Below are 23,704 nucleotides of genomic sequence, written 5' to 3'. Positions count from 1 at the left end.
TAGGTTTGTTCTATATAGTAAGAATAATAATAAAAGTAATAAATAAGAATGCTGGGCACACCCCATTCACACAGAGCACACGCTTAACTGGACGTGGTGCTGTACATATACACACATGCTGTGTAGAATTTAGCTATATCACAAACACAATAGTTTGTCAAAAACTTTCTTACACTAAATTACCTGTGAGAAGACTTCAAAACAAACATGAAACAGGAATACATTTTTCATCCTTTATTGAATTGAATTTTTTTTTTTTTTTTTAACAGGAAAAAGGTGATTCAACTGTAACAGAAGTTTATGACAAAATTATACGTGAAAAACGTTTGCACTTGCATTTTCAAAACAAAGTGGCACAGTGATTACTTGGGTCTTCCGCAAGTAGCTATTAAAGTTAACAAAACTGAAAAGAAACATGAATTTTCATGACATAAATCGATCACTCTCAGTGAGTACTTATAAACACTAATAGAACATAAAGTACAGTGGATGAACAGGCCCACAGAAAGAAGCCATAAATGTTTAAAACTTTAATAACAGTCACACAATGATCACTGTATATTGGTCCTCAGTGAGTGGTTATTGACACTAATAGAACATAACAAAGTAGTAGAGGGATTATACTGGTCATTAGCAAGTATTCATACATGTTGACATCACAACAACAATTATTTGATATCTGCATTTTCATAACATAAGTTGTATGGTGACAGTACTGATCCCAAATGAGAAGTTATAAATGATAATGAATGTACTGATCCTCGGTGAGACGTCAAACGTTGCACAAAATCCCTGTTTTTTACATTTCAGTAACAAATCATATGGTGAAATTAGTCCAAAAAGAGACTTTTTTTGTTTCATATTAATGTCTAAATACCACTATATTATGGCTAATTGTATTTATAACATAAAGACTTAAATTTGTGTTCTCAGCATTACATGACTCTCGAATTGCTAATTCACATACGCCTCAACTGCACTGAGAAGCTCAGACGCTTTCTCCAGTGCTTGCATTTCGTTCTCAGATTTGAACTGTCCGTTTGGAATGTGGGGATACCGATGGCAGTTGGGATACTGAGTCTTTTTGGCGTCCACTCCCAGCGTCTTCAGATTTTGCACTATTTGAGGCAGATTTGTCAGTTGGGGGTTGTAGCAGGAAACTCGTGTGGCAAGGGCTGAGATGGAGCTGCCGGAGGGAGGATGGCCGTGCTTTTTATACTCTGCGGCTGTAAGAGACTTTTCCACTGCTTGATGGACTTTGAACAGACACCATTCTGTGCTGCCCCCACCGGTGTCCTTGTTGGCTGCATTGAGATCACAGCGAGCCTGTTTGCACCAGCGCTGAGCCTCCTCTTTGTTCGGCTGAGGGACATTTCCATTATTGGTCCAAAAACCGCCACCAGAGGATCTCTGTCGATTATTTTGGTGATACCGTGCCTCTTGATTCCATTGCTGGTAGAAGTCTCTGAAATCCTGGTGACCCCTTGAAAAGGAGGAGCCTGCGGTTTTGCCTTTGCCTGTGCTGAGCTCATCAACTCGACTCATCAAGTATTTGAATGCCTCATTGGCAAGAAGCTGGTGGTCAGGATTTTTGTCAGGATGCCACCTGAGGTACAGTCGCTTGATGGCTTTATGCCTCTCCTCCGCAGGAAGAGTCCATATCTCTGCCAAGCACTGATCAATTTCCCTTTTAGCTTCGTCAACAGAGGCTGGTAAGGATCTTGTAGATGATGACTGGGAATGAGGCGGCACAGCTCCTGCCAGTGGCTCCAGCTCCATGCAAGAAGTGGATTTGCAAGTCCTCCTATGTTTTGCTTTCTTTTCCCGTTTAATCTGGTATATGTCGAGACAACTGACTTCAATTGGCTCCTCTTCTCCAATATCGACTTTGTATCTGCGTGAAAGCTGCCCAGAGTTTCCAGGCAGTTCTTCAACAATAACTGCATAAATATACTTGTTGTCAGTGCTGTAGCCAACATATTCCCCCTCCTCAAAGTTATTGAGGATGTTCATGTCTAAGGAGTCATGCCATTCCTTTGGTACTTCTGTCCCAGGGGCTGGTGGTGTGAAAAACAAACTTTTAGTTTCAGTGCTGTCTTGGATCCTATTCTTAGCCAGAGTTTTCTGAACGTCTTGTAAACTGTCACACATAAGAAGTTGTCCAAGGACTGGGAGGTGATCTGGTGCAATTCTGTTGCCTAAAAGAGCAATAATCTCCTTTGTCAGTGTCATAATGACTTCAGTTATAACCTTCATAGCCATGTCATCATTGTGTTTTAGGTAAAATACGCAGCCTTGTTGCACTGGTGTGACAAAAACATCATTTTCAGTGGCAGTTTTTTCTAGCGGCTGTTCATTCAGCCAAAGCTTTGTTTCCAGGTTTTTGCAGCAGACGATCTGAATACTGCCAAAAGTCTTCTCGCACATTTCAGCGGCATCTTCGTGTTTTATTTCTCCTTGAGACCACGCTCTGATAAGACAAATGAGTCCATGTCTGAATGCAAATGAGGACAGATGTTGTTCAAACCATCCACTGAATTCACAGTCAGTCTCAAACTCACAAAGCTCAATGTGTGATTCCACTACTTTCTCCTTAGTGACCTGAGACAGCATTTTTGGCTGAAGGTTTGGAGGCAGCAACTTCACCAACCGATGATGCTCATAGGTGTCTTTCCCCAAATGGCATTCGCTGAGTTTCTCAAGCAACAGGACCTCACCCTCCAATGCTTCTTCAAACCGTTTGGTCTCAAATGTCGTGTCATTGTAGTACAGAGTGCATGAGGGGTATAATTTACCATCTACTGCAGGAAGATACAAAGACTTCACATCATTAACAAGGGACTTGACTCCTTGGTCTTTGATTAACCGAAACAACATCTCAACAGCACGTTTTACAGTGGTAAGTTGGTTTGGGTTTAGATGTGGTTTATCACAAGTTTCGGCATAAATTGCTGCCAGAACGTTACTATACTCCACAGCAGTAGGGTTTTGCTTTACACCTATTTTCTTGAAGAACTCTTTGTAAATTAAATCATCTGAAGGAATTTTGTACAAATATGGTCTGAAGTCTTTGTGACAGGGGACGAAAAGAGACGTGTCTTCAGTCTTCACAAGTTCTTTGTCTTTTTCAACCAATACAATGGGAAGACCAGCCAGTGGCCGACTGTCAAATCTGTTTGCTAGCAGGAAGGTGTAGGAACTTCGAAACACGATAGCACGGGTTTTAATCAACTTGTCAGTTTGACAGGGAGACTGACAGATGTTGCTCATGTTGCTGGTTACACACTGTGGAGGTGGTTGATCATGGGCACCTGAATTTTTCATCATCCGCAGCAGCTCCGGCGACTGATAAACTGGTAAATGTATGATTGGCATTGAAGACCAAATCAATTCTTGATCCTTGGGATTGATATCCATCAAAGAGCCTCTGATTTTAACAGCACTTCCCTCAGCGACGAATGGTTGGTGATAGTCGCGCAGTTCTTTTTGAATTGTCACGGGAAAAATGAACTTGATGTCGGCTATGCTCTCCAGCAACTTTTCATTGTTTTTGTCAACACTCACTTTAGTTAAGGCTGTTCTAAAGAGGAATGATGATTTCTCTTTCAACTCTTCAAGCTGAAAGTTCTCTTTTGCTTTTGATTCCAACTGGTATGCAAAATCTATTATTTCATCATTTGACAGCACATGCTTCATTCCAAGTTCTCTGAGCAGCTCTTTTGCTTGTATTTTTTTTTGTGGATTTCTGTCATCAACCTCAGACCAAAATCTCTCAGGCACAAATCTCTCCTCTGGCAACATTTTCTTGTATAGCTCGATGCTATCATCAAAGAAATATGATGCTGTCTCCAAACTGCCTTGGGAATTGCGAATCAATTTGACCGTCTTCATCGAGGAGATGATTTTGTCCTTGTATTTACAGTAGTTGCAATCATGTTGCAGTGACAGTAAGAGCTTGAAGCACTGAAGCACCAGCTTCTCTTTGAGTGTGTGTACAACAGGGAGAATGAACTTCATTAAAAACTCCATATCAGTCAGGATTTTGATGTTTAGTGACTGTGACAGATGGTGGTTCTCGAGATATTTGAGAAAAATGGTGTTGCTGTTGGTTAGGAGGAACAAATCCGGAAACTTCCCCAATTGTTCGCTCTTGAGGATAAATACCTCCTTGTGTCCATCAATCCTCACTCTTTCACCAAATATTGTTTCAAATAATGGCAGGGACCTGAGCTTCCGCTGAAAGTCTTGAGTGTCTTTGGCCTTGGACACTCCAGAGTGCAGGAAGCTCTGAAGCTCACTTTTCTCATCAGAGGAGAGCTGGGAAAACTCTGAGTGGTTAATGTTATAAACCTGGTCCAGCACACAGCTTGCATCATTCACATTCATAAGCTCAGAGCGTAGAAGTGAATGTATCTGTTGATCTACATGCGTCTCGGAGAAGAATGTATTGTTGAGCTTCATGAAACCAAGTTTGAAGAGGATGTCTGATCTTTCTGGGGCAAACTGAATCACACTCGGCATATCTTTCATTGTTTTTAAGAAGCACTTGTTGTTTAACCTTGGACACACAACCGGTAGAATGTAGCAGTCACTGAAAAGCTGCCTCACATCACTGAATGTCAGAGTTTGTTTGTCACCACTGGCTGTTGCAGGTTTAATTTGACTTGCAAAGAATTTCCAAAGTGAATTCAACCACACCAACATTGTCTGGTTTGGGACATAGAGACCACTGTCTGAATCAACAGCACAGCTATCAAGATGATGCTGAATTAATGGCTTCAGATATTTTGCTGCAAGGGGAACTGTCAGACTTTCGACGAGGTTAAATCTTTGCAGAACAGTCATGTGATCTCTGTTGGTCGGATAATCCGCAAATTGGTCCATGTAGTCAAAGAACAAAATGTCGTATGGTGATATCAGTTTAGGAGATTTAGAGTTGAACACTCTCAAAACTTTATCTCTTGTGAGGAGAAGTGGAAGCCCATCGAGTAAACTAGCATTGTCCTTGGTGACCATTTGCGGCGAGAGATCTTTTAAGCAGAATCCCAAGAGCTTTGAACATCTTTTATCATCACTGATCAGAGTGGACGTTATGGGCAGTGGTAATGCTTCATCTGTTTGCTTTGGGTCATGGAGAGGTTTTTCTGTCAGGAAAGTCCGTACAGTTGAAGGATTCACGTCTTTCAGTTTAATACCGGCAGATTTGAAGCTTTTCCAAACTTCTTGCATTTTAGTAGAAAAGGGAACCAATTTCATTCCCAGATCTTCCAAAATGAGATTCATCTCCTCATCGTCTGAATGTGTCAGGTAAAGTGCCTTTGTTGCCTCAGTTTCTCTGATGTCACACCAGTCAAAAGAGTATTCAATAAATGTGCGGCCTGCAAGTACATGCATTGATCTTCTCATCACAGGAATCACATTTAGGCCTTTTTCCTTGATTGATCTGTACACCTCGTGTATCATTTCATGCCAATTCTGATCAACATCTTTGGACACAGTTGGCCAAAAAACCAAGTACGAATGATTGAAGCAAAAAGACATAGATCTAATTGACACTTTTGTCTCTGGAATTTTATGGCTGATGTAATGAAGGAGATCTGCGTACAGTGGAGCAATGACACTCTGTTTCAATAGTTCATTCCACTCACTTTTCAGACTTTGCCCATCTTCTTTCCAGAGGCTTCTCCTGGAAGAATCTACCTCAAAGTTTGCGTTGATGTGCACTGGAAGTCCTGTGGTCCCAGGCAAAGGAAGTGAACAAAATGCTTCGCCTTGAAAATCCAAACAACCACGAGCCTTACTTTCATCCTTTAAGCTCACACGTGCTGCTATTGCTGCTTGGGGAAGTTTCTCTGATATTGTTTCCCTTCCATCTCTGTTTTTGAATGAGCCAAACTGCTCTGCAACGATCCACTTACTTTGTCTTTTACTTGAGGTTGAAATTATGGTTTCATAAATCGCGTTGTGCGGTGATGCTACTTTGTCAGATTGAAGTGCTTCTTGTTGAAGTTTTACAAAAGCATCCTTTTCATCTCTGCTTTTCTGTTGTAGACGTTTTTCAACCACATAGAGTGTTGTGAGTTTTCCTGAAGGCTCATTGATTTCATGGACTTCGATTTTGCAGATGTTTTTCAGAAACAGAATTAATCCTTCAGGATCTTCGGAGAGAGCAGAGCACAGTTGTCTCATGTCACCGTCAGTGACTCCCTGCTTTGATATGTTAGAGCTGTTTGCCATGGTACCAATCCTCAGAGGTAATCTGAACATGGTGCCGTCTTTGAGAGGGAAGTTGTCTGGAAGAAAGGATTTGTAGACGTCGACGTACATGTTCTTGAATTCATCAGCTAGTTTATAGCCAATGCCAGAAAGTGGTTTGTCTGAAGAACCTTCAATGTATTTTTTATTGGGATCAGAAATGCACAGTAATTGATCTCCAGTGAGGATTGAGGGGCAGTCAGTCAAATGGTAAACAGAGTTGAATCCAACACCATATTTTCCTGTCTTTCCTGGAGTGTTGTGCTTCCCTCCTTCTCCCAGGTGTTGAATTCCAGTCAGGTCAGCATCAGAAAACACTTTGTTGTTGAATACACACAGTGCTGGACCTTGCAGATGGTTCCATTTCTTCCCAAAAGTTTTTTCTTTGCCATGCTGTCGTTTGTCCCACACAAAGTGGATTTCTGTTGCCTCTGCATCATCAGCATTTTGGATTAGCTCTTTAAGGATATCCTTTTTTGACGGATAGGCTGAAATTATGTTTTTGATTCGAACTGTCAGTTCCTCCTGCTGTTCAAACTGAAATGCAAATGGTGAAATGTCAGCTACGTGGCTTTGCAGAGTATGATGCCTAGTTGTTTTTATTCCAAAGTGCAGAGCCATAGCACGTGCGATATTCTTGTGGCTTAATGTGACACCAGTAGCCACTGGCATCCATGGGCTGTCATCGTAAAACAGCTCACTTGCAGGTTGCAAAACTCCATGTTCATTGGGTATCAGGCAGTCAACTGTTGCTTTCTCTTTTGCCTCAAATATCCCTTTGTTTAAAATTGTGAGGCACATTGACAGATCACTCTTTGGCAGGGGCTTGTTTCCATGTTGACACTGCAAGTTCTGGAGCACAGTTTCAAACTGACTGATTGTGTATTTTTCCTCAACACCTACACATTTCCAGAGTTTTGTGAAACTTTTGAAGCCAGGTGGAAGTACATGCAGGTACGGTTTTGCTTCAAACTGCTCGTTTTCAGCTACACAGTTCACATTTATAAATGTACTGCCTACAAGTATGAAAGGGAATGAATTTGCCCTCTGTGAGATTATAGTGGAGTTCTCAGACTCACTGAGCGCCTGGTTTAGAAACTTATAGCACTCATGTGCTATTTCGTGCAGCATAGGTTTGTCAGTGGATTGAGACTGCTTCGACATTTCTTCCAGCTGCTGAAGCACTGTCTCAGGACTTGGACTGTCATGAACTCCTAAGATTTGTAGGAGCGGATCAGTGTTGTGTATAATCAGATTGATATGATCCAGCACAGGTTGTGTCATGTTCACAAGAAGTCTGCATTTGTCACTAAACACATCAGTGGGCCTTCTGAGTGTTGCATTTCTTTTCATCTTCATGTCACCAGGGGAAAATGCTGGAAGAAATTCCGTCTTCCTCAGTGTTACCCATTGGGGGGAGTCTTCCTCATACATGTGATGTTTCATAAGTGTAAGAAGGCATCTCAACCTCTCATATGCTTTCTTTTTGTCAGTGCTCCAGGTTTGGGGGATTGTGCCTGCTTTTTCTGTGATTTCTTCCAGTGGGAGATCGTCACTTGCCATTCCAAGTTCCAACAAGCGTTTGATCCTTTTGGGGGAGCAAAAGTCATTTTTTGTCCCACCAAGCAAGCGCCCCTCTTCTGCTTCAAAAAGACAGGCAACTTTCCCTGATGGATTCACAAGTTTGTTGATATACTGCAGCTGTCCATCTGTTGTGGGAATGCATGGTTCGCTGATGAGTCGATTGTCAATCCCTTTGACTTGAAGATCGATAGCATGCAGTAAAAGCGTATCTCTGCTCACAGGGTCGATGGTACCAAGGTTGTTAAACACTACTTCTTGGTAAAACCTTTCCCAGTTCCATGTTCTGTTCTGTACAACCTTTTCCAGGCCTGCCTGTTTGAAGCTATTTTTCAGCCACAGTGGAAGAGGAACAACAATGTTGGGTGGTTTTAGATATTTCTTGCACAGCTGTTTGACAAGTTCACTGATGTCCTTATCCTCTTCAATGCTCTCATGTAGAAATATGGCAGTGTCCATTGAGCACCAATGTTCTCCATCACTAAAGAGCTCTGGACCATTGTTGTTCTGGGCAATGGTGGAGTAAAACGCATCGACCAAAGGCTTGAAAGTTTCACTCACTTTCTCTCTATCAGGCCAGAAGGTGTGATAACAGTAATCTTCCAGTTGGTTGATTTCAGACATTTTCAGTGTCAAAAGTGTCATGACATATGCCGTCACTACAGGATCCTGTAGAAGAGCTTTGTTCCAGTCATTTTTCACCCCACTCTCCCACAGACCTTTTCGGTTGCTTGTTACGGCAAATGTACCATTTACATTAACTGGAAGACCTGTGTGAATGGAAAGAGGAAGGAAGCAAAATGCCTGTCCAACAAGATCTGTTTGTGATGAGGCCAGTTTCCCGGATTTGGGATTATTTTGCAAAGGCACAGCAACCCCCCCTATGGGCAAAGAGAACTGGGCTGCTTTGTTTTTTTCAAGGGCCATTTTTAAAGACTTATCTGTTCCAAAGCAGTTGTACAGGAGCCAGGACTGGACTTCAGTCACTCCAGACTGCTGACTGGTGATTTGGACAACACTGACTGTGGTGGAGTCAATGACCTCTTTACATTTTCCATCAAGCTTCAGCAGTGATTTCTCAGCCTGATCCTGCTTCGACACAAAGGATTCATCAGGAATCCTCACTGCACTCACAACGGTTTTGGAGACAGTTAGAACGGCTTCTATTTCATCATCTCTTGGTGGAGTTGATGCATTGCTGGAGATCCTTTGTAGAGTTAATGCATTGACTTTCTTCAGAAAAAGCAGGTGAGTTTGTGAATTCGTAGTTAAGTGCTGTTGAAAAGTGAGGATATTGTGTTTGTGATACACCGTTGTGCTTATTTCTGACTGGAGAGCTTCTTCTTCAGTTCGAAAAGGTAGTTTGATCAGAGTGCCTGAATAGGGTTCAGGAGGACTTTGTTTGCTGAAATTGCAATCAAAAATGTGTTCATATGGTCCAAACTGACCAGGAAACCAACGAAAAAGTTGCTGATTAGAGAGATCAAGCTTGATTCCAGGATTTGTTTTATGCTTGATGTGCTTTTTAAGATGAGTTACATTTGGATCAAGAATGAGAAGACTGTTGCCACTCAGGATGGAGGGAACATCTGTCACATGATACACAGTATTGAATCCAAGTCCAAACTTTCCAATTTTTTCCACTTTGGTTTCTTTCGAAGCAGAGCCAACTCTGACAATATTTTCCCAGTCCTCAGCTGTGAACTGCTCATTATTAAATGCCCAAAGACAAGGTCCTTGACAAAGAGCCATGTCAGGGTCAATGAGACTTTCAGGGGGATCTTTGTGCACTCTGAAATCCACCAGGAATTTGCAGACCTCTGCTCCAGCATCTTCTGCATTCTGGATTAGCTCTTTGAATACATCACTTTCTTCATCGTATTCTTTAAGAATGTTTTTAATCCTTGTTGTTATTGGCTCAGATTGCCCACACTGCTCTATTCCCACTAACTCTGGATTGAGGATAAAGGTACTGAGAAATTGAATGTTCAACCATTCAGCTGTTGCTTTTGTGATTTCCTCATGCACAACATGAATTTCCTCCTGGCTGCACTTAAGATCTTTCAACCCATTTTTGCTGACATCACAGAAGACTGCTGTCGACCCTGGTTTCAGTGTGTATTGTTCACCCTCTAAGATGACTGGCACTGGGATGTCATCCTTAACAGCCTTCTTCTCTCTCCAAAGCCAGTTAAGAATTTCTATTGACACTTCTACCTCAGAGGAACTTGCACATGGCTGTTGCCTTCCTTCAATATTTTGCTGGATAGAATGCAGAATGCAAATGATTTCTTCATCTGAAATCAGCGTTCTCAGGCCTGATTCCTTGAGCAACTTCTTGTATGACAGGAATTCATCGGGCACCTTTCCAATGTAAGAGCTCAGGTCTAGATTAGGTGGGTAGTCAAGAACCAGATCCTTTGGTGAAACAAACTGGTTGTGGCTCCACAGCCAGCGTGTGTCCCCCTTTATCATTGTCGCAAATTCAGAGATGTGATCTTGCATGTGTCTGTAAATGCTATGCAGCTCCATTTTGAAATCCACATCTCTGTCAGGATCAACCATTTTCTGGACCTTTGATGTCAGGACCGATAAATTGTCCATCACCTTTTCTGGTGGGGGTCGACATTTGAGACCAAGTTTGTTGCTTACTCTGTCAGTGACATTTCCCAGTAGAGGCATTACATGTCCAACAATGTCCTTGAAATCCGAATGTCTTACTTCATTTGGGCAGAAGAAACACATTTTCTGAGATTTGTCATTACCAGGTTGATTACATGGGATCCATTTGAGCATTTTAAAGCTTTGAAGCTGCTCATGTGAAAACTTTGACAGCAGATTATTGCCATCCAACATTTTTAAGAGCACCTGAGCTCTTTTCTCAGCCTCAGTTTGAGAGGAAACATGCATTTTGTCAATCAGTGTGGCGGCATTCAACAAATGCTGAGGTGACACATCTGCTTCTTTATTCAGCAATCCAAGATCTGTTAGGCTTTCAAGCATTTGTGATGTGTCAGTGTACAGATGTGGGGGGAAGAGATTTGACTCAAAAATGACTGGGAAAGTTTTAATTCTTGGATCCAAAAAGTTTGAGGCCTTTTTCAGCTGTCCGTTCACTTCAATGAAGCTCAAGTCCTTACATCTTTGTCTCAAGGTCTTATTCTGAGAGAAAAGGGTATTACCATTCTGTAAAATCCAAGTCATGATTTTCTCTGTGTCTTCTTTGCTGCAAGTTCTCTTCTCAATACAGTCAATGAGGAGAAGGACTGCTTCGGCTGTGTTCAAGGGACTAATTTTGAGCAGCTGTAACAATCTGCGATCAGCCTCAGTAGCACACTGCACAACTGAATCAGGCATTGGGAGCTCTGTTGGTACTGTTAGACCAGATGTCAGAAGAACAGCCTTCTTTGATTGAGCTGCCGAACACACTCCTCTCATGGTTTGAAAGAGAGGTAACTTTGAGAGTAAATCATTCTCACTCCTTGAGAGAGAATCCAGACGAGAGAGATAATCTTTCAGCTCTTCTCGTGCTCTGTGAGAGGCCGTCATGAGTTCTCCAATGAGATTCTGAGGGTCTAAATTCACCAATACTTTCATGACGCTCCTCGGAGATGGGCACAGCACATAAGAGTCTAAGTCTACGTGCTGGAGCCATTCGTTTCCTCTCACCACTGTGCCACCGGCTTTGCTCAACAACTGAGCTATTTCATCTGGCAAGCTACTGTTTTTGCTTTTCTGAAAGATGAGGGTTGTGCTCTGTTGTAGTTGTGCTAGTGACACAACCTGACTGACAGACATGGGGCTGATAGGTATTAATGGTATTCCAGTGAATTGACTTAACTCTTTGAAGTAAGTGTTGAGAAATTTCCAGAATTCTTGGAGCCATTCTAAAGGTGGATGTTGACTGCAGCCGATGTTCCAGGTAACAAGCCCCGTCCTGGTCTGCTTCCAGTCTGGTGGCAAAAACCTCCTTGTGTAGTCAGCCACTTGGTCTGCGTCAATGTTGATGACTTTGTAGAAATCTGAAACACAGATTTTTGGAACAATATATGTATAAATATATGTTGATGTAGTGAAACAACATGCAAATTACAGATACAATTCACTTTTAAATCACTGTTAATAAAATCACATCCATACCTTTTCTGGCCAGTTCATTCAGGTGGGTAATGCAGGCTGGACTGAGATCATCAGGGATGAAGAGGTGTTTGCAGCATGGCAGCAAGGCTCTGCACAAAAGATAGCACATGTTTCTATCAGTCTAGATTCAATCTAATGGAAGAGAAGATCAGAAACTGCTTAAAACCATATGCATTGTCAAATAAAATACTGAAGCAAGAAAGAGTAAGCCAATCAGTAGTCACTGGATTTGGGGAACAACTGTCAATTTATATTATTAGGGATCAAACTGTAAATACAGTACATTATAACTTGTATAAAGGGTCGAGGTTTGGGGTTAGGGTTCAGGCTAAACTTAAAAAAACAATGAGCCATATCTCTGGTGTTTTCTATGTTACAGGAAAAAAATCACATCGTTAAAAATCAAAGCATTTGAGATTGGGTGTGGGCCACAGAACCACCACACTTGCAGGCAGTTATTTTCTACAAAAAAGCTCTGACAAGCCCAATGTATACGACCTGACGTACCCTACCTTCAAATGTACAAGGGGTGTAATGATTCTACAAATCCAGGGTTTGGCTGAGGTTGATTTTCAAGTCATGTTTTTCTTTTTTTTTGCCACTTTGTGTGAGGGTCTGCAATCTCAGGGTTATTATCCATCTTGATCTAATCAAACTACCATTACGTTAATCACTCATCATAACTAGACCAAAGTAGTTACATGACAGATGCAGTTGGACGACAATAGAATAATACATTGTGATTTTGAGGCCCAAACCCAAATTTTGCAATTCATTCTTCCTCTATCAAGATTGTGGGTGTTTGTCTCATGGTGTTCATTTTATTTATATGAATAATATTTTATTATAAATATATTTTACCTGGGAAATTCATTGCTGTCAATTAAAGCAGTGTCCTCCTCTCTGTCTGTGAAAGATCTGAAAGAGCCATCATTGAGTGGTAGCAGCTGAAGACCCTCAAGTTCTCTGTATTTTCCATCACTCAATATAAACTCCAAGAGACATAGTTTGTCGTCTTTAGGGATGTTATGCGCACCAAAGCTGCGGAGAATGTCCCTCAAGAAAGCTGGCGTCACATATTTCAGGCTGCTGACAGGACAGGCCTCACGTATGGCTCTTGCAACAGGTCCTGGTAATGTGACAAGATTTTCTCCACAGGAAACCAAAGTGTTTTTAATGGCAGCCAGTATTTCAGAGCTTGTTGGACCATTACAGGGGAACACAGCTTCTGATAGGGTGATGAATTTTCGCTCATCTTTTGCAAGAGAGAGGAGAGGCACATCCTGTAAGAACAAGTGACTGAGAACATCCAGACCAACGGCACACCATTTTTCTTTGTGCTGTATCTTGGCAATATCTGGCCACAAATCGTACACAGAACAGACAGGCAGAACAGACTGCTGGGCAAGTTTGATAGCATCTTGAATGATCGTGAGGTATGCGTGTGGGAGCACCTCCTTCATCAGCAGTTCATTCCACATGGCATGTTCATCATGTCTCTGGTCTTCCTCTTGCCACTTGATGTGTCTTCTGTTGTCTGTGAGACCAAAGCATGCGTTGACATTAACTGGGAGTCCTGTTTTGTTGGACTCATTGTTTGGGAGGGGAAGAAAGCAGCTCAGTCGACCTTCACTGCAGTCTCTTCGCTCTCCACAAGGGAATGCCAAGTCAACTTGAGGCAAAAATTTCAACTTTTCTGCGAGTGCATCTAGATTTTCTACAATGCCTTTCTTCATGGTACATGTTGTCACAAGCCACTTTGTTTCTCTGTGGGCGTCTGCGTGGAGGGTGATCAGTTTGAACCTTGTTAAACTCTCAATGACTGACTCGTCTTCTGACTTCAAAACGACATCCGTGGGCACTGAGGATATCACCTTAAGTCTGGTGTTCACAGTGCCATGTACGTCGATATGTATCAGTGACACAGAAGTCACATTTTTCAGGAACAGGAGGCTCTGGTCCGCATCTGCAATGAAGCTGTCGAAAAGCTCAACCACCTTGTCAGAGTCATACAGATTATCTGAAATTTCTGATGTCTTGTTGCGCAAAGGGAATCTGAAAATTGTGCCGTCAAAGCACTGATCCTCCATGATGACTTTTGACCACTCTTGTTCGCTCACAAGTGAAACTATATCTCGAAAGGGTTGGAACTGATCATGCATGAACGTCAGAGCTTCTTGGTGTTCTGGATCATCCAAAGACCACAGATAACCTCCATTTCTGTCTCCAAATATCTTTTCTTGGGGGTCCAACAAGCCAAGGTGTGTTGAGCTGAATATACTCGGCACATCTGTAAATAAGATGAAATTGATATTTTGCCGTTAATTCGCAACATATGTTCTCTAATACTAATACTTGGACTATTATGCACATGGGTGGTAAGTGCACATGTATTTACCTGTTATGTGGTAGACAGAGTTGAAGCCAATTCCAAACCTCCCGACTTTGTTTGGGTCATTGCGCTTGTCACTCCTCCCTGCCCTCTGAATTGCTTCCCAGTCATCACCAGTGAATGCAGCATTGTTGTATGCATAGAGAGCGGGACCTAAAAAGTTAGTTACAGAGAAAAGTGCTTATGGCATTACATCAATTCATGCATGTGTTCATTAATATTCTCCAGTTTCTCTCAAACTGCTTAATTTGAAGTCCACCGCAGCACAAACTGAGGTAGAAATGCTGTAGACATGAAGCAATTCATTTCCTGGTCAGATCCAGTATTTAAAACTGTTGAGTAAAACATCTGTAATTAATATTATAGTAATCCTGGGATCTTTTGTGGTCTAATGTAACTGTAACCAGCTACATACATTACATTGCAGAGGCTGCCTTACTTCTGCAGAGAAGATGATTATTAAATATCATACTTCTTATCAAGTGATCATGAGAACCAAGGTCTGCTTGTAGACTAATAAGCTGTATCATCAAGTTATCAATTATTTATCAATTTGGTACCTTGGTATTTTTCCAGTTCATCAGTCCACAGGCTCTTAGTCCCATAGCTTCTCTCATCGTGGATGAAAACCACTTCTGTGGCTTGACCATCATCTGCATTTTGAATCAGCTCCTGTTGACAAATAAAGATCATGACCATGAACAGAGTTTAGCAGACCGGAGGCCTGTAGTACGAAGTAGGATTTGCGATTGTCAGGGTAACTTTGAGTTTAATTCAGACTTTTCAGCTCTCATTAATTTCTTATGAAGTAAGTAAGCTGGCAGTTCAGCATAAGTTACCATGGTGCCAGCTTACTCCAGAGCAGGTTAAGTAGAGCAGTGGTTATCAACTGGTCTACCATCCCCCCTTATCGAGGAAAATGTTAAACTTCTCAAATTTATTTCATGAAAAGATGGTGCAGTTTGAACCTGAGATGGTACAGAATATCACAGTATGCCAACACAAAAAAAACAAGTTTAATGATAAACCAAAACGACCAGCAGGTGGCGATGCTAGAGAGTGAAATATTCCCTTTTACACTCAATTTGCTGCATTTTAATTAAAAACCAAAAAGTGCATCTTAAGGACACAAGGTAATACAACATACATAACAATTCAGTAACTTCAGCCTTTTTTAACAGACTCAACAGTGCTTTCATGCACAAACATGAAATAAAAAAGTCCAACTACTGAGAAGTTGTTTCAAAAAGACTCAAATTATGGAGCTTTAGCTGAGAATACTCACTCACTGAATCTATGACAACCAACAAAACTGATTCTATTCACACTCCTTAACAAATACTGTTCAGGAGTGTGAATTGACGGCACTCCGCTGCATAAAAAATCTGTTTCAAAATAAAAGCACAGGTTTTTTTCTTACCATTTTTTTTTGCCCAGGCAAAGGCCCGCGACCCACTTTTGGGTCTCGACCCACCAGTTGAGAATCACTTAAGTAGAGGATCCCGTAGTGGATTATTACAGGGTCTCTGAGGAGGACAAGGGTCTTCAGAGACCCACACAATCCTTTTGCCTACTCTGATGACGATCTTTATGAAAGATATACATCCTCATCATAGGGAATGATACACCTTTGTCAGGTGCTGGAGCGTTATATAACCAACTTGCATGTTTTAATGAAGCTAGCAGCGTAATGTTAGCTGTCGTGGCATCTTTTCCCCAGACCTGAGAAATGTTCTGATTAAATCAGTAACGTTATGTCACAATCTGCTCACTGGAACATCTTCCTGTGTAACGCTCATACAGTTTCCATGAACACAAAAGTTTGTTCCAAGCACTTTAAGCGTTGGATTGAGCCTTTAGCATTTAGCATAGCTTGATTCCCATGCCTTTTTTACGACCAGTATTTGACAAGTGAGCACTGACTGTATACCAACCTTCAAAATCTGTCCACCGTCTGGGTATCGACGTAGAATATCTTTCAGGTAGTCAATGAAGGGTGGAGCTGTTGCCCCGAAGGACGTTCTAAACAAAGCAGCAGGATTAAAGAAAAAGATTTAGAATCCAAATCAACACAAGGCGAGTCGTCCTAAAGTACTTAAGAGTTTGGAAAAATGGGGTTAGACAAGTCAAGTCAGAGTACATAAGATTAGGTACAAAAAAAGAAATTAGAAATACATTTTCAAAAAAGAAAGCTATTAACAGAATCATAAGACAATATTAGGCTGAATTAATGATACAAGCACATTCTTTATATTTGGCTTTTATGTTTAGCCATAACAGGTATTCCACTTGACTTCCCCTGGTGTTTCCTTGGATTCATACTGTATATGACTTTGTTCTTGTAGACATAAGGAAATGAAATGCCTGTTTCGGATCTGAATTTGAATAATTTATTATTAATATGATGAGCAATAAGAATAGATTCATATAGAAACTAGCAGTTTACAAAACTATGTATTCTAGTCCTGCAGCTAAGTAAATTAACTGTATTTATATAGCTTTTCTACTTTTATCGACCACTCTTTCACCCATTCACACACACATTTATACAGTGCTACTATATGCTGTGCTTTTTCTTTCACACACTTTGGGGTTCAGTACTGTATGTTGCTCAATGACACATGGACACCTTCTGATTCATGGGCAACCCGCTCTCCCTCCTCGCACAGCCGACCACTGAGGATAACTTCAGTTCAAATGTTTCTGAGGATATTAGTAACTCAGACATTTCATCACAATGTTCCTTCACTGGCTTCAAAATTACCAAAAGTGAAACATAAGGTGATGTCCCTCTCACTGTAATGGGTCAGTGCATCAATGTATAAACAGATACAGGTGAAACTCACCGAGCTTTTTTCTTTGTCTTCTGACTCATCCTGCCTGTGTTGGGTGCTGTAACAGAATCACATTATTGTGACAACTGCAATGACTCCAGCATAGTTACTGGCATTAATAATGAATTGAAAAATTAGTTAATGCCTGAGCACTTCACAAAGCAAACTGTTCATAGACATTTTTTAATGCAAGGCTTCATCACATTTAATTGTCCCCACAGCATGGCAGCTGACATTGGCTTTGTTTACATAGACACCAATATTCTGATATTAACCCGCTTAAGACAATGGTCTCACTGTCATGTAAACAGTATTTTCTGATTACCTTTACCTGAATAAAGGTCATACTCAGACTAAGCAATAATTGAAGGCCTGCATCCGATCTTAGTCGTGTTACATAGATATGCATACATCTAAATCACATCATAACATCCTATTGAAGTTTTCACTGCATTTTGCAACATTAACATGTACGGCAGTAAGCAACTATTTATGTTATGGTCAGACTATGCTCTGTAACATGTAAACAGGAATGTGAATGGAATATTGTGGTTGCAGCTCATGTAAACATTCTGATCAAAAGTCAATGATGTGACTTATCTTCCGCTAACTGTCTCCATGAGCCATTTTTTAATAAGTAATTGTAGCTAAAATCACAGTCATTGTCTTGGACTTGTGTGTTTGCTGATTTTGTCAGATGACACTGTGGTGATGAAGAACAGCACCTTGGAATATGTTAATCTGTGGTCTTAATGGACCAGGGTTTATTTCCTGCTGTCTGAAAAGAGAATCAGAGAAATATGTAACGGTTCAAGAATCTCAAGCCTGAATGTTTATTCTGTGAGACCGGGAGTGGGCGGAGAGATTCACCCGAATCTTCAGACACATGGCAGGATGCCAATTCCACACGATGACATCATGAATGTGGTAATTAGTGTGTTACGTCATCCGGCAACATGAACCAACTTTTTGAGTGGGCTGAAATTCAGCCCAATTCACCCCCACAAACCACATCACATGAAACAAACAACAAGGCAACACCTAAGCAAATGTTACACACCATTTAACAGCAACAATATAAATGCATAACAATGTCATTAACAGTGACAGACAGTAGGGAGGCCTTCAGACAACAGCCGGGCGTTCCATTTCATCTACACCCTCACTTTTGCACATTGACCATACACAGTCCAGTCATGTACTTGGCTTTGACTTAGCCTTCTTTATTACTATAGTGTGGAAAAATTGTATTTCATATGCAATGGACAGAAGGAAGTGTTTTCAAAATGATTTTTAAAAGTATCAGGGAGTTAAAGAATGTGATGACTCAGTTTCCTTGTTTTGTTTCTGAGAAAACCGGAACCTGTGATGAAAGCTAATCAGTTCCCAGTATCAGACAATTTCTTCACTGTGGTTTTTCAGTGATGGCCCCTCCCTTACACGCTCGCAGACAAAAAGAATCACATGTACAAAACAGGTTTCGATCTATGTATTTCTGCCTTATTTCCATGGTTTCATCTGGAATTAAAAATGTTCTGCAGCAACATCAGCAACTTGTTAGTGTCAAAAACTCTAACCCTGTGTTAATGGCACCATGTGCATGACAAAAGAAAATGCATAGAAATCAGTTAGAACTGCATTTAATAGTTTACCGATATATGTATTTAGATTTTGAATTAGTTTGCCATATCAAGAGTAAGGGTGTGGTTCAGAAATGTATACTCAGACCCAGAATGCCAGTGTAACAAATTTATAGTCTTTCATCACACAGACTGATTCTAGATCTGTTTTCTGATGAAATGAAAATCAAGATACAAGCAGGTTAGTGGTGCCTTCAGGAAAACCAGGTGTTTGATCCAACAACCCAGTTTCCTGTTCCATGTCCAGATCATTTTTGCTGACTCACACTGCATATTGTAGATGCAAATACCAACTGCTGCTGCTTGCATGAGCAGGTGGACTCAAGACTAATAATAAGGTTAAACTGATCCAGTGTAGAGGATTATATGGTTTTACAGTTAGTTTCCATCTCCACAATACACGGGTGCTCACTACAATAATTTACAAATATTGACTTCATTTAGGCTAAACTCAGATGATCCACATCTGTGCCTTCACACGACTGGAAGTGTGATTCTGATTTTACTGGCTCACCAAAAGTATCAAAGTAGGAAGTGGACAAAATAATTAATAAACCAAAAATACAAACATATATGAACATATACTAATAAAATGCCATCATGGTGACAGCAGTAAAAACACTGTACCTCAGACATGTGGGTCGACGGGTTGTCTCAGGTCTGCAGCTGCTGGGATGTTCACTCACAGACTGAATGGAGTCACATCATGAGAATATAAAGACTGAACATGTCCTGCCCCAACGTGACGAGACGTTTCCGTCAGAACCAGTTCACCCAAAATGAAACTTTACCCGGAGACCGTTTCATCAGAAATGCTTCATTCAGGGTTCATTTGTTTTGGCTGCATCAGGGAAAACGAAACTTAACTCTGTTGGGAGGATGTTCGCATCTGTGTGCGTGCGCGCGTGTGATGAACACACGCACACACACGCGCGCGCGCACACACAATCACTTCACGTGCACACAAGTGTTTATTATCACGTGGTGTCCGGGTAATCGGAAAAAGTACTTCCTGCAAGAAATTGTCAAGGGTTAATCTTTTGTCACTTGCAAACCGTGTGTCCATCTCTCACAAGATCCAAACTCTATATTTTTAAGCCAAAACATACGTTTTTGACTTGTTTGTTTGAGTTCAATTAATTGATCTTTAACTCGTTCATCTTAAGCTCTTGATGGTCTTTTTAATGTGCTATATTTTATTATGTTTCTATTTTACTCACTTCAATACATCTATCCTCTTTTAGGATTATATCATGTTATTCTCTAAACGTAAATACAACACTTGTTTTTCTTTGTTTAGTTTTTTACAGTGTCCACAGCACGTGAACGCACCGTGACTCTTCAGTAAAATCTTTTATATTAGAGTCCAAGAGTAAAACACGTGGTGTAGACATGTTCCTCCGCCACTCGCTAGATGACGCTGCAGCCTGTTTTGTTTTGTATTATGTTTTCGCCACAGATCCGGGGGCAGTGTCTCACAGCAGGGAAAAGCCAGGACGTAAGATGTGATCGGACAAAAAATTGTGTCACTATGACATTTAACTGCATTTGAGAGACACCTGCTTTCAACACACGCACGTTTTCGTTTCTAGAGAAGGATGAACTCGGTATGTAAAATCATTTATTTATCCGCCATTACTCACGTTCTCCAATAACCTCATTGTTCAGGGCGAACACCGAGGCCTGCGGCACAGCTGATTTGTTGTTTAGTACAGCGGTGCACATCAGGATTGTCAGATGTGGACATCAATCGTCTGTTATGGCCATCGGCAACCACTGTAATCAGACCTGCTGTGCACTGTACATGCACGAGTTGAACCGCGACTGATCACTGCATGTTTGCCAACAAAGACCCACATTTGTTTTGCAATATATTTTTACACGAGGGCCACTTTAGCCTCTCGTCCATTTCTGGGCCACAAGAAGACCAGAAGAGCTGCATCGTTGCCTGAAGTGGCCCACATCCGTATGCTAGCTGGTTTGTTTTCATAATCACAGAGCTGATAGGCAGAGGTGGGTGTACTCTGTAGAAGTGCATGTCTTTACATTAGTATGTATCATAACTAAATAGGTGTTTATGATCTTTCAGATGTCCCTGTGAAACCCCTGCTCCTCCACTGTGGCTGTAGAAAGCACCATGCTGGATAAACCCAGTGATAAAGACCAACAGGCTGGCCACTGCTCAGACTGTGGATGCACTTTCAGCCAACCAGAGCCAGACTCAACCAGCACGTCATCCCCTCCCAACCAGCAGCAGACACTCCAGTCCAGGTGTCCGACCTGCCAGGCGGGCAGCAGCCTCTCCAATGGCCGACGGCCGCACCGGCGCTTACGCCTGGACCCCCACATCTGCAGCCTGTGCAACAAAACCTTCATCTCCTCCGCCCACCTGACCCTTCACCTCACCTCCCACAACAAGGAGAGGAAGTTCAGATGCAGCACCTGTGGCAAGTTCTTCCACCAGTCCTCCCATCTGATGGCGCACAAGATAATCCACAGCGGAGACAGGCCGTTCAAATGCCCGGAGTGTGGCAAGACCTTCGGCCGCGCCTCACATCTGAAGACGCACAGCCGGCTCCACACTGGCGAGAAGCCCTTCAAGTGCTCCTACTGTGACAAGTGTTTCACGCAGAAGGCCGGGCTCCTAGCGCACGTTCGTATTCACACAGGGGAGCGGCCGTACAAGTGTGAGCGGTGCGGTGAGGGTTTTCGGTCTTTTTCCCTCCTGCTCTCTCACAAGGCACAGGAGTCCTCTGGGAAGGCCAAACCAGCACCTGCAGCAGCACCGACCCAACCTGAGAAAACACAGGGTAGCACAGAGGATCTGAAGTGCGGCGTCTGCTGCCGCACCTTTGTCCGATCGTCGTACATCCGGCTGCACATACGCCTCAAGAAAGGACTGCGGCCATATCACTGCAAAGTGTGCAACAAGACCTTTGTCAAGCTGGACACCTTTGTGAACCACTGTGATAAACACTTGAGGAAAAAAAAGGATAAAAGTAAGGAGGTTAAGGTCAAAGTTGTAAAACCCCCTCTGTTTGTTCCACTCTCCAGGCCTTCGTCACCTCCTCTTCCTCCTGCTCCTGAATCCTTACCCACTCAGCCTTTATCCTCAGAAGTCAACACACGCTCCAGGTCAAAAGCAAAGAGTAAAACAGAGCAGTGACCAGGAAGTGGGCATCTACTTGGACAAAAATGATCTTTAATGCAATTCTGCTATTGTCATATTAAGATATTGTCTTAAAAACACCTGAAACAAATGAAAAGTCACTCGTTTCCAAATTCCCGAAAAGACAAAGAACAAATTTGCGGTTGAATAACTCCAGAAAAACAACAGACTTATATTAACGTTAGTTTACGAATTGCACACTTATTTTATTTAGAATATTGAATTTTATTGCGAACAATTCAGTGTTTTTATTGCACATTTTAGCTCGTGTGAGGGATTAACATTAGTACCAATAATATTTATGTGGCATGCATGTTCACTTTAATCTTTTCATATAGACAAAGAAAAGAAATCTCCAATTGTTGTAATTCATGGTTAATCTGTTTTCTTAACTCCATACAGGCCCATTGGCTTTTAAAACACTTGTACAAATGCAAAGTAAATGTATATTGTGGAAAAATAAAGACAGAAACATAGTGTTGAACTTGAATTCTCATTTATTGCCGCTGCGTCCACGAATATTTGATAAAAACATGTTTCTGTTGTTGATCATTGTCAGCACAGCACTGTCTTCTCTGAAACCTTTTACCCCACTGAGCCCAAAAAAGCATTTAAATTGAAATTACACTGATCATCCGCTGTTCATTCAAACCCAACCCTGCTCCTATTGCATTCATCATGGTGTGTTGAATCACCTGGGCCTGTGGTTATCACGTGTACGGCTACATGTCCGCCCAGATGAGGCTCCTGTGACCGGCACCTTCGTAATAATATGAAGGTCGCTCTTCCATTACAGGTCATAAGCAGCTCGCAGCTGATACCTTCACTGACCCTCAGCCTAACAGAGGATGAATCACTGGTTTTCTGTTGTGTGTGTGTCACCTCCACATGGGGAAACTCTTTGTACCAACCTATGGAGACACAGAGTGTAAGGGCACCAAAGATATAGCGAGGACTCTTGAGAGCATGGGAATAACGCAACCAAGGTGCTATAAAATATGATAAAGCAATCTCCCACCACTTTATGGCTTATAGTCCATTAATTATATCGTTCAGTTGAGGCGTATGAAGTGAAGATTTTTGCCTTGCAGTTGTCAGTGTCCTCTGTGCTGCTGTTGATGTTCCAGTGCAGGGTAACAGTCATGTGGCGTCTCCAGAGCAGGACAATGGCTCCACCTATCGAATCTCCCTCATACACATTGACCAGCCTGTCCAACATGAAGAGAGTCTGTTTCCAGCGCGTTGGCCTGAAGAGAGAAGAGGCGATTTGATATTGTCAGCCGTTAGAGATTTTGACTTCTTACATCTGCCGAGGAGGTTATGCTTTCATTACTGTATAAGTGACTTTCACAAGCATTACACAAACACTACTGAATCGATCTTATTGAAACTTGGTGGAAGGATGTGGTATGAGCTGAGGAAGGTAAAAATATGAGTAAATAACGCAGAAATCTTGTAAGAAATGGAAAAAGAGAGTGCTTAAGCAGTATGTATGAACAGGTGAAATTTGGTTAATGATCCGGATGTATTTGATCTACATACATACGTTAATGCAATATGGTAATAAAGTGGCCAATGGTGGGGGTATGCACTCTGCCAGGGCCCTTTTAGTTTGGACTAGAAGATGAGTGTTGGATTAAAAGACAGACGTGCTCGGTGGTGTTCAAGTCAAAAAGTATTTGAACGTTTACTA

At 41.7% G+C, this 23,704-nt stretch overlaps 2 protein-coding genes across 3 annotated transcripts; one reads left to right on the top strand and one right to left on the bottom strand.

The window, feature by feature from the left end:
* Positions 1–219: 219 nt before the first annotated feature.
* si:dkeyp-118h9.7 (sacsin) lies at positions 220–19,673 on the bottom strand. Its single transcript, XM_035174816.2, has 8 exons — positions 19,470–19,673; positions 17,215–17,260; positions 16,303–16,390; positions 14,929–15,040; positions 14,375–14,521; positions 12,838–14,266; positions 11,977–12,065; positions 220–11,858 (listed from the first exon to the last, which is right to left on the bottom strand). The coding sequence occupies exons 2-8, from the start codon at positions 17,241–17,243 to the stop codon at positions 955–957; spliced, it is 12,798 nt and encodes a 4,265-aa protein (XP_035030707.2). The 5' UTR covers positions 17,244–17,260; positions 19,470–19,673; the 3' UTR covers positions 220–954.
* Positions 19,674–20,142: 469 nt separating this feature from the next.
* On the top strand, positions 20,143–22,495 carry LOC118120540 (zinc finger protein 135-like). Of its 2 annotated transcripts, XM_035175599.1 has the most exons (3): positions 20,143–20,449; positions 20,740–20,855; positions 20,932–22,495. In XM_035175599.1, exon 3 carries the CDS (start codon positions 20,980–20,982, stop codon positions 22,006–22,008), a length of 1,029 nt encoding a protein of 342 aa, XP_035031490.1. In that variant the 5' UTR covers positions 20,143–20,449; positions 20,740–20,855; positions 20,932–20,979; the 3' UTR covers positions 22,009–22,495. The 2 variants fall into 2 exon arrangements, with proteins under 2 accessions (XP_035031490.1, XP_035031489.1); XM_035175598.1 differs by lacking the exon at positions 20,740–20,855 and having other exon boundaries at positions 20,144–20,449.
* Positions 22,496–23,704: the final 1,209 nt, after the last annotated feature.

This window comes from Hippoglossus stenolepis, chromosome 13 (genome assembly GCF_022539355.2).
Source record: "Hippoglossus stenolepis isolate QCI-W04-F060 chromosome 13, HSTE1.2, whole genome shotgun sequence".
Classification (NCBI taxonomy): Eukaryota; Metazoa; Chordata; class Actinopteri; order Pleuronectiformes; family Pleuronectidae; genus Hippoglossus; species Hippoglossus stenolepis.
Note: the sequence above shows the minus strand (reverse complement) of the source record. Positions and strands in the feature narration are given on the sequence as shown.

Excerpts from the sequence above, each read along its gene's own strand:
- si:dkeyp-118h9.7 (XM_035174816.2), bottom strand. The coding sequence starts at position 17,243 with ATGAGTCAGAAGACAAAGAAAAAAGCTCG. Across the intron at positions 15,041-16,302 it reads ACGGTGGACAGATTTTGAAG|GAGCTGATTCAAAATGCAGA; the intron begins GTTGGTATACAG and ends ATTTGTCAACAG. Across the intron at positions 12,066-12,837 it reads GACAGCAATGAATTTCCCAG|AGCCTTGCTGCCATGCTGCA; the intron begins GTAAAATATATT and ends TCTTTTGTGCAG.
- LOC118120540 (XM_035175599.1), top strand. The coding sequence starts at position 20,980 with ATGCTGGATAAACCCAGTGATAAAGACCAACAGGCTGGCCACTGCTCA.